Source organism: Dendrobates tinctorius, unplaced genomic scaffold, assembly GCF_039654945.1.
Source record: "Dendrobates tinctorius isolate UK_male_01 unplaced genomic scaffold, ASM3965494v1 ptg000029l, whole genome shotgun sequence".
In the NCBI taxonomy this organism is placed as follows: Eukaryota; Metazoa; Chordata; class Amphibia; order Anura; family Dendrobatidae; genus Dendrobates; species Dendrobates tinctorius.
The window spans coordinates 42,000,728-42,019,383 of NW_027361697.1; the positions used below are offsets into that span (position 1 = coordinate 42,000,728).

Genomic DNA, 18,656 nt, shown 5'->3' on the forward strand with positions numbered 1-18,656 from the left:
AATATTCCAGATGAGGTCTGACCAAAGAGGAGTAGAGGGCAATAATGACTTCACGTGATCTAGACTGTATGCTTCTGTTAATACACCCTAGAATTGCATTTGCCCTTTTTGCTGCTGCATCACACTGTTGACTCATATTCAGTCTGTGATCTATTAGTATATCCAAGTCTTTTTCACATGTGCTGTTGCTTAGCCCTATTCCTCCCATTCTGTATATGCTTTTTTCATTTTTATTGCCCAGATGTAGTACTTTGCATTTTTCCCTCTTAAAAACCATTCTGTTAGTTGCTGCCCACTTCTCCAGTTTATTTATATCTTTTTGAATCCTCTCTCTCTCTTCTCTAGTATTAGCAATCCCTCCTAGCTTTGTGTCATCAGCAAATTTAATCAGTTTACCCTCAATTCCTTCATCTAAATTGTTCATAAATATGTTGAACAATACAGGGCCCAGGACAGAGCCCTGTGGTACCCCACTTGAGACATTCTTCTAACTGGATGTGCAGCCATTTACGACCACTCTTTGGGTTCGATCACTAAGCCAATTATGAATCCACCTAACAGTTGCCTTGTCCATTCCATACTTAGCCATTTTTTCATTAAGGATTGTGTGAGATACTTTGTCAAATGCTTTGCTGAAGTCAAGATATACTATATCTGCAGCATTTCCCTGATCCACCCAATCAGTGATTCTGTCATAGAAGGAAATTAAGTTAGTCTGACATGACTTATTAGTTACAAACCCATGCTGACTCTGTTTAACCACTTCATTCTTCTCCAGGTACTTACATACATGTTGTTTAATAATTTGTTCAAAGATCTTTCCTGGTATAGAAGTCAGACTCACCGGCTTATAGTTGCCTGGGTTTTCATCCAGCATATCTCTGTACTTGGCAGCATTCATGTTTCCTTCAATTGCGACCAGTTGACCTGTCCTTGCAGCTGAAAAACACCCCCATAGTATGATGCTGCCTCTACCATGTTTCACTGTTGGGATTGTATTAGGCAGGTGATGAGCAGTGCCTGGTTTTCTCCACACATACCGCTTAGAATCATTACCAAAAAGTTCTATCTTTGTCTCATCAGACCAGATAATCTTTTTTCTCATAGTCTCGGAGTCCTTAATGTGTTTTTTTTAACAAACTCTATGCAGGCTTTCATATGTCTGGCACTGAGGAGAGGCTTCTGTCGGGCCACTCTGCCACATTTGACTAAACAAAAAATATTTTTCTAGTAAAAGTATGAAGGTTGTTTTTTTTTCCTCACCAAATGGATCCAGTCATATATTTAGCAAAAAGATGCCTATGTAGTGGAAAAAGCTTTAAAACTACCATGACTATATGAAGTTTACTACTTATTCCATTGCCACTAGTTTGCAAAATCAGCTAATTCACTGTGTTTTATCACACCTGTAAATGGCATTGCTCGGAAGTATAGATTATTTCACCTGCTTAGTGATATGTGGCCTTCTGAGAATTTATAAATGCCGGATTTTTCTTGAAGATCTATATTCTTCTTGAAATGGAGGTGAAATCCTTTTGACTGTAGAGTGCTGTGACTGTAACTAGAAGAAGTCAGCAGACACAATGAACCCTCTGCGAGATGACCCCTCCAGTTGTTCACGCACTTCCCAAGCTTCTCTCTCGGAGAGCCTGCCAGGAATTTAGACTTTGTGGAATTTAAATGACCTTCATGAAAGAGGCTAAAGGGTGAGAGATTTTGTTTCAACCCTACTTATTACATACCATATGTGCTTTTAAGATAAAAGTATGCTAATTATTTGTACAAATTAAACTCTATATCGATCTATGAGACCCTGGATGGTTTACACATTTTGTTGCAGTATGTTGATAGTACACATATTTGGTCTCATCAGTCTACACAAAATGTCCCATAGCCAAAGAGGCAAACCGAAATCAGTTTTGTAGAAATTTCTTCAGGTTTATTAAAAATGATAGACTGAACCAGAATATTTACATAAGCATTAAGATGGCCAAACTTGACACCCAAACCTAAGCTTAGGTACAGTCAGTTTCCATATACCTTGAAATGTTTCTAAATCTTGGCGTCCACCTATGGTAAATTCACATGATAGGATATGCATCGGAAAGGTACAAACCTGTGAAAAATAGCCATGGAGGCAAAAGTAACTATATGTGGACCTAAGGAAGGGAAAAATCGCTGAGAAAAAGGATGTGATTATCATTCTGGCAAAACACCAGATGTCTTCTGAGATGGAAGAATCTTCCTAATAGAGAACATGGTAGTTTGGCCATAAACAGTGTGCTGATATTGTTGTGTCATGGCAATCTCCGAGTCTTCCAAGTACAGTGGCCTGTTAGGGCCTACCATAATCTGGATCTATCAAGCCTCCTGTCAGTGTTATACTGCCAAGTTTAATACCCTGCATTAAATAAGCATTGAAGGGTACTAGATCAGCAATCAGAAAATTAAATGTTCCTGTCCCATAAAGAGACTAAGTAAAAAAAAAGCACTTTGAAAAAGTAAATAAAAGCAAAACAAAATAAAGAAGGTAAAACAAAATAAAGAAGGTAAAATCACAAAAAAGTAATGGCCGAAAGTGTTGGCACATTTAAAATTGTTGCAGAAATTGCAGTATTTCTCCAAGAAAATTATTACAATTACACGTTTTGTTATACACATGTTTATTTCATTTGCGTGTATTGGAACAACACAAAAAAAGGAAAAATGGACACAATTTAACACAAAACTCCAAAAATGGGCCGGACAAAATTGTTGGCACCCTCAACTTAATATTTGGCTTTTCAACATATGGAATACTTGGATCCCTTTTATGTTGAGACTAGGAGGGCAGATTCCTCGTCCAGATAGACCTGTTTGCCTTTACACTGTTGCTGGAATTTCTAGAAGACATTTTCTGAATGACCTGTCCTGCACTTCTTGATCGTAAAACTTGAAGCTTTGCACTGAAAATCAAAAGAAAATACTAAATTACAAAATATTTTAAAATATTCCAGAATGTTCTAGATGTGAATAAAATACCACTTTTTGTTACAACTTAGAAAGATATTTTCTTCATAGAATAAAATTAAAACACGAAAAATCTTTTTTTTTTTAATTTTGAAATAAAAAAGAGGGGGAACTTTTTTGAATATTTTACAAATTTGATGATACTAATGTCATTTGAATGCAATTGTTCCTCCAATGTAAGGGGTTTCATTTTCGTTTTGCAAAATTTTTAAAATAGTCATCACCCTACTGCACACCCTTTGGAATAAATAACTAGAATCAACCGATTCCAATAACCATCCGCAAGCTTCTTACACCACTCAACTGGAATTTTAAACACTCTACTTTTGCAAACTGCTCGAGAGCTCTCATATTTGAAGATTGCCTTCTTCCAACAGCAATTTTAAGATCTCTCTAGTGGTGTTCAATTTGATTTAGATCTGGACTCATTGCTGGCCATTTCAGAACTCTCCAGTTCCTTGTTTCCAGCCATTTGTGGGAGCTTCTTGAAGCATGTTTGGAGTCATTAAGCTGCTGGAAGACCCATGACCTAGGATGCAAACCCAACTTTCTGACACTGGGCACTACATTGCAACCCAAAATCCTTTGGTAATCTTCAGATTTCATGATGTCTTGCACACAGTCAAGGCACCCAGTGCCAGATGCACCAAAGCAACCCCCAAACATCTTTGAACCTCTACCACATTTGACTGTAGGTACTGTGTTATTTTCTTTGTAGGCCTCTTTCCATTTTCACTAAAGAGTAGAATGATATACTTTACCAAAAAGATCAATCTTGGTCTCATCTGTCCGCAAGACGCTTTCCCAGAAGGATTTTGGCTTACTTACATTTTGGCCAACTGCAGTCTAGCTTTTTTATGTCTCTATGTCAGCATTGGGGTCCTTCTGGGTCTCCTGCCATAGCGTTTCATTCACATTTCAACAGATAGTTTGCACTGACAATAATGCACCCTGAGCCTGCATTATAGCTTGAATTTCTTTAGAACTTGATTGGGGCTGCTTATCCACCATCCAGATCATTCTGTGTTGCAAGTTTTCATCAATTTTTTCTGCTGCTTTTATCTACAGTGCCATGGTTTATAAACCTCTTGATTATATTGGGCACCATGGACAAAGGAACATCAAGATCTTTGGAGATGGACTTGTAGCCTTGAGATTGTTGATATTTTTCAATAAACTTGGTTCTGTGACTTTCGCAGGTGCCGCATGTGGTTTATGGACTCACTGTGCCACTGGGTCGGGCTTACCTAGAAGGTCAAAGCTAAGTGGATACCTGTGTCACTGGAGCTCCTGATGGTGGAGTCAGGCTTGAGCTGCAGGTAGCCGCCAGGTATCATTCCTTGGCAGTCCCTGATACCACAGCTGCCAATCCCAGGGGTCAGTTATGCTGGACAGTCCCGATAAGGGACAGTCCAGATAACATGGATCTCGGAGATAGGTTAATGTACAGACACACAGTTTGTCGGGAAATGGTCAGGTACTGCCGACAACCTTCTTCTTGTTCAAGATGCTTCTCGCCGACTGTACATTGTTGGGGCAGAACAGAGTGCGTTTTGAAACATGTGTCTTAAATTATTGAGTCTTTCATAGCCTGGCAAGACTAGCTATCCCCTTAGAAGAAACAAAGATCAACTGGGATTCTTCCTCCTGGTCGGTAGATAGTAGAGACTCGGAAAATGCTGCGTCAATCTTCAACTTGGTCTCACTGAGGATACGTACTTGAGGATGGAGATTTTCAGGGAACAGGTTATTTTAGATTGTTAGCCCCCAAGGACAGGGTTCTCTGTCCTCCTTTCCCATTCAGTAACTCGTTTTCTTCAAGATTATTGTACTTGTTTTTTGTTATGTATACCCCATTTCACATGTAAAGCACCATGGAATAAATAATAATTGAAACAATCACCTGACGGAGAGGATAGCCACACTGACGGCTGAGCTGGAAGTATAGGGACCTGACACCTCTCACGACATGACTGTCCCCAGTGAAGCACTTCACCAGACATCAGTCTAGCACAGGCTCAGAAATTTTCTCTGAATGCAGTGCTCCTAACTGGAGTTGTACAGGTTCCGTGACCACCTGAACGACTTTGGATAGGTCCTTTCCTTCAACAGATGATAGTCTCAGTGGGTTCTGGAGGTGTTAGAAAGGAATCTGATACCGAACCAAAACGGCCTGCTGTAAGAAATTTCCCGCGGAACTAGCGTCAAGATAGGCTGTTTAGTTGAACCAGCTATTTCCACAAGACACATTGAAAGTCAGTGGTGAAGATTCTCCTCTGTTGCCTAGGGAAGCTTTACCTACAGGCCCTAGGTTTAGGAGGTTTTTGACCTTTCATGACAGCCACGAATAATGTGCTCCTCGCTACCGCAGATGAAGCAAACTTGACATGACCACATTCCAGTTGCTGCTCTGCCAACCTAACATGATTGACCTGCATGGGTTCCATGAGGTCGGCTGTTTCTGCAAAATGAGGAACAAGCATTCTCTTCAAGGACAAAGCTAAATGTGACAGTCTCCTTTCACGCATTACCTCTTTGGTCCTCGCTTGAAACCTGAGGTCGATTTGCAAAGCCAGCTATTGGCTGGGGGCATCGTTGCATGTGCGCACGCTGATCCTCAAAAGCAGGGAGCATAAGTTACATATTCTCAAGTTCTCAGACAGTTCTCTTTTCCTCTTTCTGTTCTCCATGATTAGTGTGACACAGACACACAATGTAAAGGTTGAGTCAACTTCTCCCCTTTTTTCTGGTTTCAGGTGCCATTTTCATATTGCTCACACCTGTTACTTGCTGCAAGTGAGTTTCAGTGAGCATCATATGTTTGAAACAAAGTTTTTTACCCAAAATGTTGGAAAAGTGACAACAATTTTGTCCTTCCCATTTTTGGAGTTTTATGTGAAGTTATGTCCAATTTGCCTTTTTTTTCTCTGTTTTTGTGTTGTTCCAATACACACAAAGGAAATAATAATGTGTATACCAAAACACGTATAATTGCAATAATTTTATGGCAGAAATATTTCATTTTCTGGAACATTTTCAAGGGTACCAACACTTTCGGCCGTGATTGTATGGCATTGCTGTGTCCATGGCAGCAATATCTGTAAAGCTGTCACATTATTTAAAACTCTACAGTGAACACCATAAAGAAAATAAAAATTCCAAAAACACAGTTTTTTAATAGTTCCGTAATAAGGTGCAATCATAAAGTCATGTGTATCACTAAAAACTCCGTTGACAGAAAAATATAAAAGTTATAACTCTCAGAATATTCCTAAATAATTTTGTTTATTTTGTTTGCCTTAATTTTTACAATAGCTTTTAGAAGCAGCAGGCTTTTGTATAATTGCTGTAGGGCATTTGTCTGATATTTTAAAGTTTGGCGTTTCATTTCTAAATTAAGCATAAAGAAAAATGGCTCAAAGTAATACAATTCTGAAAAACACCTGTGGGTTCTGGTTGCTCAATACACCCCTAAAAATGTGCTCAAACAGTAGTTCTGGCCACATAGAGGGTATTGCTGTACTCAGGAGAAATTGTGCAAGAAATTGTGGGGTCCGTTTTCTGCTGTTACCCCCTGTGAAAAGGAAAATTTGGGGCAATACTTTAGTAAAAAAAAATAATTTTTCAATTTTTCCTTTAATTTTGTGTTAACTGCTGTGAAGCACTTGAAAAGTTAACGAATAGTGATTAGCAAACATGCTCGGAAAAGGTGTTACCCGAGCATGCTCGGGTGCTAACAGTGACTTTGGCGGTCCTCGAAAAATACATTCAAGTCCGGGTGGCAGCATGTCTCACAGCTGTTCGACAGCCGCAACACTTGCAGGGATTGCCTAACAAACAGGACATGCAGGTGCGGGGACTTGAACGTATTCTTTGAGCACGCTGAGGACGCTCTGTTAGCACTTATCCGAGTACGTTCACTCATCACTATTAACCAACCTTCTGAATGTGGATTTCAGGTCCTGGAGGGGGATGTTTTTAAAGTGTGGTCTTGATTGGGATTTCTTTTTTTATATATAGGCCCCTCAAAAGTGAACTGGTCCCTAAAAAAAACAGGTTATGTAAAATTAATTGAAAAACTGCATTCCATTTATGAACCTAGTGATGTCAGGCTTACTTATCAAAAAGTGTCACTTGATGGGATGCTCTCCCATCTTCTCTGCAACCAACTACTCAGTCCAACGGCATAAATCCACTATATGGATGGGTAAGGAAAAGTCGCAAACTCTACATACTTTAGTGACAAGATTGTGTCTTCCTTTTTAGATCTCTACTTGATGCATTGGCCAGATGCTCACATTCCTGGTAAGAGTTCCCGGGAGGCGAGAGCAGAGACATGGAAGGCTCTTGAGGATTTGTATTACAGAGGTAACTTTTCATATTTTGCCACCTCAGGTGGTTTGCAAAAAACATTGCATCTCTTAATACAGTGCTATTGACTTGAGCAATGCTTCCACTAAGATGTTGACCTAGTAATCTGGACCTTTAAGCTTGAGTTCCACAATAATTTTTGGGTGATTTTTTTTTACATTAGATGCAGAATATTTTCAGGTAAAAGAAAAACGCATCTGTGTTTTTAGTTAATTTTCAGTGCGAAAAATCAACAAAAACATTTCAATAACCCCTTTTTTCCCCCATTATAAATCAAGAAACTATCATTATGTCTGTAAAAAGTCTGGTGTATGAAATTATAAAATTACTTATTTCATACAGTAAAAGCCATGATGATAGAAAAAAAATCAAAACAACAGAATTACTTTTTTTGGTTATCACTCCTACCCTAAAAAAATGCAATAAAAAGTGATTAAAATGTTAAATGTACCACAAATTGGTATTAATAAAGCAATAAGCTTCTTATGCAAAAAAGAAGTCCTCACACAGGTGAGTAGATAGAAAAATAAATGTTACGGGTCTTGGGATGATGCAATACAAACCCCAAATATTGTTTTAACAACTTTATAATTAACAAAAACCGTCTATTGAAGCTTGTCATCACTGTAATTGTACTGACCTGGGGAATTATGTTTTAGAATCATTTTTACCATACAATAAACGCCGTAAAAACGAACCCCCTCCCAAAAAACTATGGTGTAATTGCATTTTTTCCACAATTTCCACACTTGAAATGTATTTTCCTATTTTACATTACATTAAATGTTAAAATGAATGGTGTCATCGAAAAAGATCGCTCCGCAAAAAAATAAAAAGCCCTCGTATGGCTTTGTCGATGGAAAAGTAAAAAGGTTGTGGCTTTTGGAAGAAGGGAAGAGGAAATAAAAAGCGAAAAACAAAAAAATCCTCGTCCTTACCCCCTTCACAACATATGACATACATTTATGTTGGGGTTACAGAACAGGGGAAGGACTTGGGTATTCTGGTTGCAAGTAAACTAACCAACGATACTCAATGTCAGGCAGCAGCTGCAAACGCAAACAAGATCTTTGGGATTGTAGAAAGACAGGTACCTATGCAGATAGCTTCTTCAGAAAGGAAAAGGACTTGAACTCAAGTGCTGTCTTTTGGATGTAGCAATCAAAACCTTGAGGGAAAAATGAACAAATACCCAGCAGTAAGTAAATAAAAAGTAGAACATGTAAGTAACATAGGGTACGTGATCAACCAAGCGAAAAAGCCATCCCACCCCAACAAGGTGTACTCAGTTCTGAAAGTCAGTATCGAACCTTTAAAGATCCTTGCCACATGACTCCATTTAGAAAACAGCAAAAGAGCAACAAGGTTTACCCGTCCAGGCCTCCAGACAAATGCACTATCAGGATGCAGTGGACCCATATAATTAAGATGGCAACACAGGTGCAAGAATACCAATGAAACAACCGCTCACAGCCTACCAATACATGGAGGGGGCGGTTGCCTGGTATGTTAATGCACAATAAAAAGCTTGTATGCGGCGCTGTTCACACTATGGCCATGCACTGCATCCAGGCCAGCCTAGTAGTGACACCCTTCTATTAGCTGAGGCGGGCTGGCCCAGCGCTATCAAAATGCATGCCATGTGAACAGACACCGCAGTTTACAAGACCAAATGGGCCCAACTGCACCCTGAATAAAAAGTGCAAAAAAACACATTAAAAATGACTCCATTCGCAACAAGCCAAACTATAAACTCCATTTGAGAGACGTGTTTCTGGAAGATTGCCCCTCATCAGTGCAAAAAGTAGTTGTTTGGATGGGTGAGAGGCCACTGACAGGGGGTTTAACCCCTTCCTGACCTTTGACACCACGTAGGCGTCATGAAAAGTCGTGCCAATCCGACCCTTGATGCCTATGTGGCGTCATGAATTCATAGCCCCCCTGCGGGTCGGGTGACCGGTGTCACTGAAAGGTCACCCGACCCGCACACATAGGACCCTTTCTACTTCACCCCGGGGGGGTGACTTAGCCCCCCGTGGCTACGATCGCTCTGATTGGCTGTTAAAAGTGAAACAGCCAATCAGAGCGATTGTAATATTTCACCAATGAAATTTGGTGAAATATTACAAACCAGCCATGGCCGATGCTGCAATAGCATGTACCTTGGCTGGAGACACCGATCAGAACCCCCACCGACTGACTGCGCCGATCGGCCGCCACCGTCATCATCTGCACCCCCTCCCCTTCCATCCGCTCCCCCCCTACCTCTTGAAGCTCATCAAGAGAATGCCAAGAGTGTGTAAAGCAGTAATCAAAGCAAAAGGTGGCTACGTTGAAGAACCTAGAATATAAGACATATTTTCAGTTGTTTCACACTTTTTTGTTAATTATATAATTCCACATGTGTTAATTCATAGTTTTGATGCCTTCAGGGTGAATCTACAATTTTCATAGTCATGAAAATAAAGAAAACTCTTTGAATGAGAAGGTGTGTCCAAACTTTTGGTCTGTACTGTAAATAAAAGTGATGTTTTAGGTTATCTCTACCCTCATTATATAAGAAAATGAAGCATTAAAGACATTTGTAAGGGGGCTAAACTAATCCTAGTGTAGAAAGGGTACACAGGCTGGACGCTAGTTGTTCATTTCTGTAACAAGTAGTAATAATTTGTTATCTCAACAATATGACAAGTTAATATAAAATAATTCAGATGTAACCAACAAAAAGCTGTTCTGTACAGATAAGAAGTCTTATACAGAATATACCGTTTGACCAAAGCAACCTCCTGCAATTGTGGTCAATTTATCGCTAACTTCATGGACGCTGAATAATGTAGGCGATAGACATCCTTCACATCTGGACATGCAGAAAAGATTCTATGCCAGTTTCAATGTTTGCTGTGTCATACTGATAGTGTGTCAAAGCAAGAAATGTAAAGCCTAAAGTGTTTTTGACGTTGTCTAATTTCTACATAGATCTTTGCTTCCAAAGTTGTGGAATAAGTTATTATTTTGTTGTGAAAATAAAATGAGTAAAACAGTGCAAAACGTCTAAAAGAATGAATGCAAATCTGGTCGTGGACTTAATGCATCTAGAACCTGATGAAGACGCTAGCCCGGGATCGAAAACACGTCTGTTCTTGTAGACCACTGTTTCCCAAATTCCCGTCCTCACAGCCCCCAACAGATCATTTTTTCAGGATTCCTTAGTATTACATAGAAGCTGTGACAATTTCTGCTGCCTTGATAATAATTCCATCACCTGTGCATTACTAGAGAAATGGTGAAAACATGACGTGTTGGGGACCGTGAAGCGTTTGGGAGAACTGTTGTAGACCTTTTGTACTGTGTTACTTATTTTATTTTCCCAATAAATTAATAAGTTATTCCCCAACCTTTGAATATCAGGATGTGGATAATTTGTGAATACCTCCCGCTCTGCCAATTATTGAAGTTGTCAATTCACAGAAAATTATTAACTCAGGGGTTTTTTTTCAACGTGTTTCAAAATGAAAGGCACTTCTTCTTCAGGAAACAACCACATACAAGCATTAGCGAAGAGGATGGTATGTATATTTGTATGTGGTTGAAAATGTTAGGCGTCGGGTTCCGGGCACTGCACAGCGGGAATCACGAGCCTTGCCGTCGATGGTCTCCCATTCTTCTCTGGCCGCAGTGGAGCCTGCTCAGCAGACTTCTCGATCCCGGCGTTCTGCTCACACCAGCATTGTGGGCTCGGTTGCTGCTGCCACCTCTGGTCCAGTTATGGCAATGCAGTCTGGCCAGCAGTAAAAGACTCCAGAGTCTAAGTCCTTCCTTCGGTCCACTGAGCATGCTCGTGGGACGATCTCCCGTTGAGGATCGGGAGTCACATGTTCAGGTCCTTCTCCAGTTTGGATTGGACCATCAGGAGGGTCAGGAAGGTCCCGGAAGGACACGGCTATAAAAGGGTCGCATGGCCGTCCCGCCATGCGCTATGATAGATCCTGAGGCTATAGTGTTTAGTGTATGTGTGATGACGGATGTATGAGACTTGTGACTGACTCATTAAGATTCTCCCTCCTTGGATATTATGCATGAGTTAGGGTTAGGAATCAGAGTCAGCACCGTTGCTCTGTCACTGCTTAGCGCCGCAGTGTAATTATTCATCACACTCTAGCGCCCTGGGTCGTCGGCCAGTACAGGCCTCCTGGACCACTGCTACCGCAGCGTCCGCCACAGTAGCGCCGTGCGCTGTATGTGCGCTTTCCAGCTCAGTTGTTAGGCTGGTTAGTGGCGTCCGTCAGGGCGGACATTGCACCCGCTCCAAGCGGTGGTTGACATTGCTGTGACCTGTGAGCTTAACAGGTCTCATTTGTTCACCAGCTGGTACGAACTATGTGAGGTAACGGAGTTCGTTCCGGTAAGCACCGGCGCAGTGGTTACCCACCGGTGCCCGGCTTCCCCCTACTTGCCTCTCTCCTCATTGCTTAGCTGCAGTTTGTCACCTCTGCACGGTGGGCCCCGGGCTGCGAACGCACCTCATATATTATTCCATCTTATTATTTGGTGCGTTGCGCCAGCCCGTAACAGAAGAAGATGAAGATGATCCAGAAAGAAGAGGCTTCCACAGCCATATCTCACAAGGTGAGCATATTAAGCTCCCCGTAGGGCCCAATTCATCAAGCCTATCATTGTTCATGCCGGTCTTGATGAGAGGGTGGGCTGGAGTCAGATGCTTCTGATTCATGAAGAGGCTCATCAGATAAACGGCGTACCCCCTCAGTGTGCATCTCACCACAAATCCTACTCCAGCCCCTGCTGTAGAAACATTTGTGGTGTAGCGATGGCCACCGCTTGTCATAAATTCAGCATGCCCCCGTCCCGCCTTAGCCCTGCCCAGTTCTGCAGAGTTGGGAGAAATTGGCATGAAGTTGCAAAATTTAGGCACAGCTCTGAATTGCACCGAAATGTTTTGACTTTTCAAAGCTCTTACCCCAGAATTCTGGTGTGGAAGCTCTGATGCATCAGAGGCATAATATTGCACTTTATGCATATACATTACTACCTAAAGGAAGGCCCTTGTTCCTCTATTTTTTTTTCTAGATTTTCTACATAGTAATAGCATTCTTCTGCCGTGAGGATGTCAAAGAAGGAAATCTTGACACTTGTTTAAATTGAGGAACTGAGGATCAAGAAGTGAGAAACCAACATATGTAAAGTGACTGTAGATTATATAGAAATACCATGTTTATTGGCAATATAAGGTATATGGTAGTATGTTCTTACAGTGGGTTTGTAGCCAGACTTCACAATACAAACTGCATTCATTATTAAATCAACCTCTTTAACGTGATAGCAGGCGGAATAACATCCACACAGTTTCATATAGGGTGAGACCGCCATTGGGATATACTACTACCTGCCTGCTCTGTGTCATTAAAGGGACTGGTGACTTTATCTTTATTATAAAAGATGTGTTGGAGACATGATATTGGGGTAGTGACTAATATGTAAGTTTTACAAGTTCTTGTCCTGCACTTGCTAGAGCTCTGTTATCACACAGCTCTCCTGTCTCTCCACAATATGGTTACTGGTGGAGGAACATGTCACCAGACATGTCCATCATCAGTCTCCACCATATGAAAAACATTGCCCATGAGAAAGCTGTCCTTTCATTGGACAGGAGTGATCACATGCTCCTCCACCAGTGGCCATATTGTGGAAAGTTAGGAAAGCTGTGCAACCTGTGAGGAAGGTGAAGGGGAAGAATCTGTATTACTTACATATTGGTGACTGTTACAAAATCATGTACTCGAAGTAGAGAGCTGGAATAACAATAAGCTCAATAAGGTCTCCTTCAAGTAAAAATAAGGGAGACTGAATGCGATGGTGCTCACCTGGTGTGGTTGTATGACCACAACCACTATAAAGGCTCAAGGCTGCTGCAAACCCATGGCTAAGATAACATCAGAAATGGAATAAAAGGGTTAATTCTGCCCTGTTGATATTAATGATGGAAAAAAGTGGACGGTATCCAGGAATGCGGTTTATTAGCCAACACATTTCAAACGCTGTGGTTTTATCCTGATGAAGAAGTTAGGAACCATTGTAGGCTGAAATGCAGCAACTGTACCACCACCTTGTTTTGTGATTTATTTTTTTTTTATACATGAAGACCTAATAGACCTAATAAAGTAAATTTTTCATTTATCTATTTTTTCAGACACTTTTATCTTTTTCTTTTCAATTTTTTTTTCTAGCTAGCCTAGCGATCAGACTGTGGCTGCTTCAATATACGACATAATGGCTTTATATTCCATCAAGATCCCTGTGCTACTTTTACTTTATAGTGTACCTACCACCAGTCTGTGGCTGCACTTTATATTTAAGAAAACAGTTGGCAGCACAGCTGCAGACCGGTGATTTTTCTAAGTAGCACTAATTAGAAAAATTAATGCTAAGTGTCTCTGATGCCCTCTGACAGGACCAGACTTTCTATCAAAATTCAGGCCTGAACATCAGTATTGTAGGGTCCCTGCATATGGAGTGGGATCTAACTAACACCCAAAACCACTTTCACTGTGAGGATGGATTCAGGCGGCCATATAAATTGGACCGAGATCGGACCGCTGTGCACAGACCGGCGGGCTGGTCTCCCAACCCGAGCGTGACAACTTCATGTATTTTTATAAAGCTGTCACGCTCAGTTTGGGAGACCCACTCGCCAGTCGGTCTGTGCATTGCAGTCTAATCTTGGTCAGATTTTTATGGTCCTCTGACTGTTCCCTGAAAGTGATTTGAACTAAATCCTCGCTTCTGTATCCTTTACTAATGGCACTATACTAATTAACTTACAATTATAAAATACTTAAGAATAAACCACTCAGACACATTGACTTAACCCACAACTTGCTGTCCATTCAGATCCCTGAATGACTAACCCCAACCAGCCATCTTTCCTACCCAGGCAAGCATGGCCGTACCCCACCAAAGACTAATTCCACCATCGCCTGCAGACTCAGATTGAAAATACCCTTACCAATCTCTGATGGGCGTACCAAATCTTTTCTAAAAATTCCGGCAACGCCACCTTCTAAGTCAATGTGTCTAAACGAAAAAGCGCCAGTTGATGGTAAAAACTTACAAAGCGATCTGTTCAAACACTTATTTTTTCTCAGAACTGTAGCCCTTCTGACTAAACCCATAAGATTCTCCGTATAATTGTTGAAAAAATTATTTTAACACCTGTGAACAGTCCATTAATCTTCTGCAGATTCCTCTTCATAATATAAAGGGGATCGATTGTCTCCATCTTCCCGATGTCATTGCCTCCTAGATGTATTATAAGGATGTCAGGCGAAGGAAAATTGTCACTCATCATTAGCACTTGAACAATGAAACCATCCCATTTCTGCCCTCTGATTCCCATCCGGCAAACTCTTACTGGATCAGGTGGTAATGAGAGATTTGGTCCGTGGCACCTTTCCTGTGCTCTGTGCTCCACCAGTGGATGAAGGAATGACCGAGAATCTAGAACGTAAAACCTGTAAAAACTGTATAATAATGGCACTGGGGACAATGACTTTGTAATATACAGCTGATAGCAGTTTGACCTTCCCAGCTTCTTTATAATTGACTCATTTTATCCTAATCTTGCAGCCTCTGTCGTATCTCCAATACGAAAAGAATGAGTAGAAAAATATCTATCCCCTAGGCCCAAATTGAACAGACATTTCCTTAGAATGCTTCTAAATTGAAACTGTGACAGCAGCACACCGGAGTGGTGTACCAGCAGATGCTCACCCCCAACGGGGCGCACGTTCAAATAAACTTTAATTACACAAACAGGACAAATATGAGCATCCGGGAAACACATTAATTTGAAGCTGACACCTTTTTCGGCTTGATCTGTTTTGGCCTTTACCATGTGTACTACCATATGATTGGCTCTCACCAACCTCAAACCTTCTGACCCTAGCTTACCTATCGGGAGCAATTCCCCAATCCTCAATGCACTGAAAAAGAGTAAGAAGCAGCTGCTGAGAAAAGCACAGACTCAACTTCATTAAAATAACAAGACATTGACACCGCACAAACATCCCTCAGAATGGCTGGGGTAATGGGACACATGCCATCCTGATCACAGTGATGCTTCTTATAACCCTTCAACACTCGCTTCACTATAAAACAACTATTTCAAGGCCGTGCAACAACATTTTTTAGGAAAAACGATATTCCTGCCAAGTGCTTTACCACTGTGGAGTATGCGAAACCTTTTTCACACCTGCAGAACGCCAAAGCCAACTGCCCTGAACCCATAAACATTTCACAACTACTATTCATGCAAAAGGATGTCCATTGCTCCCACGCCGCTAAATTGTGTAACTTGACTCTGGTGTGTCAACCAAATATTGGATTGTGCCCTGGTGCTGTGATTTCTTCATCTTTCTATGAGACAGAAGCGCATGTAGGTCAGTAGACTGGACATAGATTTAGGCCGTGAAATCTAGTAAAGAATGCACTTCTATATTGGCGAGTGAATGAATATACTTTCTCTGCTGTTTACAATAAGAAGAACCTGTATGAGGATTGTATGCAGAATGCAGCCATCATTGCAACATAAAGAGTGACGTAATAGACAAAATACAAAAATCTGTTGTCCATGAGGTGATAGAAAACTGGACAATTGTGCCAAGGGCGATGGAAGTATTAAGATAATATGCAACTGACAAAAAAGAAATAAAAAGTCAGAGTAACCCAAAGGAGGGCCACACAAATTAATCCAGGCAACTTGCTGTCTCTATGAAGTGGGTTAGTGACGGTAGGAGCATGCAACATTAAACAGAAAAATCCTTAAAAAAATAGTATTGAAAGACCGATGCACACATAATTGCCATCCTAGGACAGTGAAGTATATTAGTGTCTATAGTAAAAGCCCCTGTATAAAGTATTCCTTCATATGAGACCTCTGTAGCATCTTTTGGTTTGTTTGACTGTCATTTAGTCCATATTCAAGAGCTCTGTATAAACCCGCCCCCACAACTGATTGTCAGCTTTCTGCCTATGCACAGCATGTACAAAAGCTGTCAATCAGTGGTGTGAGCGGGGTTAAACAGTGCTCAGCATTCAGAGAACTGCTAGATCTGCAGCAGATAAAACAGACAAAACTACAGCAAGCAGCTGAGTAAGTGACACATCACTGGAACCAGGGTCTCTGCCTCTATATTATACTTCTCTCAGATTAGGTTAAAAAAACTAATGACGGATTCCCTTTAAAAATAGCTCTAAACCTCACCAATTTTAGGCAGGTTTGGTGATCAATTTTATGTGTATGAGTTTCCTTTACTATTAATGCGTCCTATTTTTACTGCTGAGGGTTACTGTCTCATGTTGCCATTCTTGCCTATCAGAATAATTTTAGTATATGTACAGGTGCTTCTCACAAAATTAGAATATCATCAAAAAGTTACTGTAATTGATTTCAGTTCTTCAATACAAAAGTGAAACTCATATAGAGTCATTACAGACAGAGTGATCTGTTTCAAGTGTTTATTTCTGTTAATGTTGATGATTATGGCTTACAGTCAATGAACACCCAAAAGTCATTATCTCAGCGAATTGCTTTTGATTCTATTAGTAAAGAAGTCTTTTTTTCCTGAAACACTCCTAATTATTTATATAATGGTGTGTAAGTTATTAAAATATAAACCAGTCGCCATCATTGCCAGTTTCCGGCGTCGCTCCAGTTTTCTTCTGGCCCTCTTGATCTGAAAAGAGACTAGACGGCTCACACTGGGGTTTATATCTGGATCGGAAGTTGCTTTCTTAATCTACATGAGTTTGTAAACCTCAGTTTGGGTGCCATATACTTACATTGGAATAGAAGCAGCGCTCCGCACAGGGTGAGCCGGCAAAGCTGAAGACCTGTCACATGGGCCAGAAGAGGACTGGAGCTGCACTGGAGACGGCGGAAGATGGTGATCGGTAAGTATTGTAATTTACTTACACTACATCCCATACATAATTAGGGGGCAATAGGGAAGCATTTTTGACCGAGACTGCTCCTTTATGGTCAATCACATAGTGGATTATCATCTTTCATTAACTGTAAACTTACACAGGACACCTACAAACCTTTACAATGGATGGTCTCTAATGCTACTGGTCTATAATACAATCTGACATCAATGCCCCGTTTCATTGCCAGGCGTCTGTCGATCGATTGGAGTTAGCAACTTTCTGATTCATCATTTGGAGCAGCTGAAGGAAGACTGTGATGTGGTTCCTCACCTCAACCAGGTAAAGAAACTAATAATTATCAGTATTATTATACCGTATATATTCTACAGCAATTTCCTTTTTTTCTAATATTTTTTTCCAGTTACATTATCTACCGGTAGTTCTTTTTTTTTAATTTCTGCACCTTCATTCACTGCATTCAAATTTACTAAACTAAAAGGTATTTTTTCAGCACTTTTTTTGTTAATTAGTCCCTCAAAATATGTAAAGGTACAATTTTTTTTTTTGCAATAAATAATGAAGTGACCACATGACAAGATGTGTAAATCAGAAAGCCTACACCTATAGAATGTTTTAATAGAATTTTTGTATACCTTTAGAATAAAGCTATCTGACAATGATTTAGTTGCTGATCATCTCATTTGTACTTCATTATAATAAGAACCTGTCAGCACAATTTTGAAATGTAAAGTAAAGCCATGGCTATGATGGTGCAGTAACACTGTTTAAAATTGATATCTTTGGTAAAGAAAATTGCTTTGTTGTTCTTCTTTATTCACCATTTGTAGTTTTCTGCTATTTAGATTTGGGTGCACAGGGGCCGGACTGTGTACCGGGTCTTCTCCTCCGTGTCTGTGATTCCCCGGCCCCTCCTCCTGCCTCCGGATTTTGAATGACATATCACTGCTGAGATTTCAAATGGCAGTCCGGCGGCAGGCTCAGGGGAATCACAGACAAGTAAGAGAAGACCCAGTGTACAATCCAGCCCCTGTGCACCCAAATCTAAGCAGAAAACTTCAAAAGGTGATTAAAGAGGAACCACAGAGCAGATTTTTCCACCAAAGGTATCAATCTGATCAGTATTATCACATCATTACAGACACTTTTTTGCTTTACATTACAAAATCAGGGTTTTTTAATGTATATACAGAAGAGATGTCACTGGTTTACCGTGACAGAGAGGAGCCAGAAGACCACAGCATCTGATTTTTCCTACACCTGCACTGTTTAGAAGCACTTCACCTTCATGTTAAACAGTGCAGGTTTCTTTTAGT

General features: G+C 40.6%; 1 protein-coding gene across 3 annotated transcripts in view; it reads left to right on the plus strand.

Annotated features, from left to right (window-relative positions):
• LOC141085975 (uncharacterized oxidoreductase ZK1290.5-like) overlaps positions 1–18,656 on the plus strand; it is a 187,328-nt gene that overhangs the window by 63,412 nt on the left and 105,260 nt on the right. For all 3 annotated transcript variants that reach the window (XM_073571667.1, XM_073571665.1, XM_073571666.1), the window contains exons 4-5: positions 7,276–7,377; positions 17,570–17,661. In XM_073571667.1, the coding sequence (XP_073427768.1) occupies positions 7,276–7,377; positions 17,570–17,661 (194 nt within the window). The remainder of the gene's footprint in view (positions 1–7,275; positions 7,378–17,569; positions 17,662–18,656) is intronic.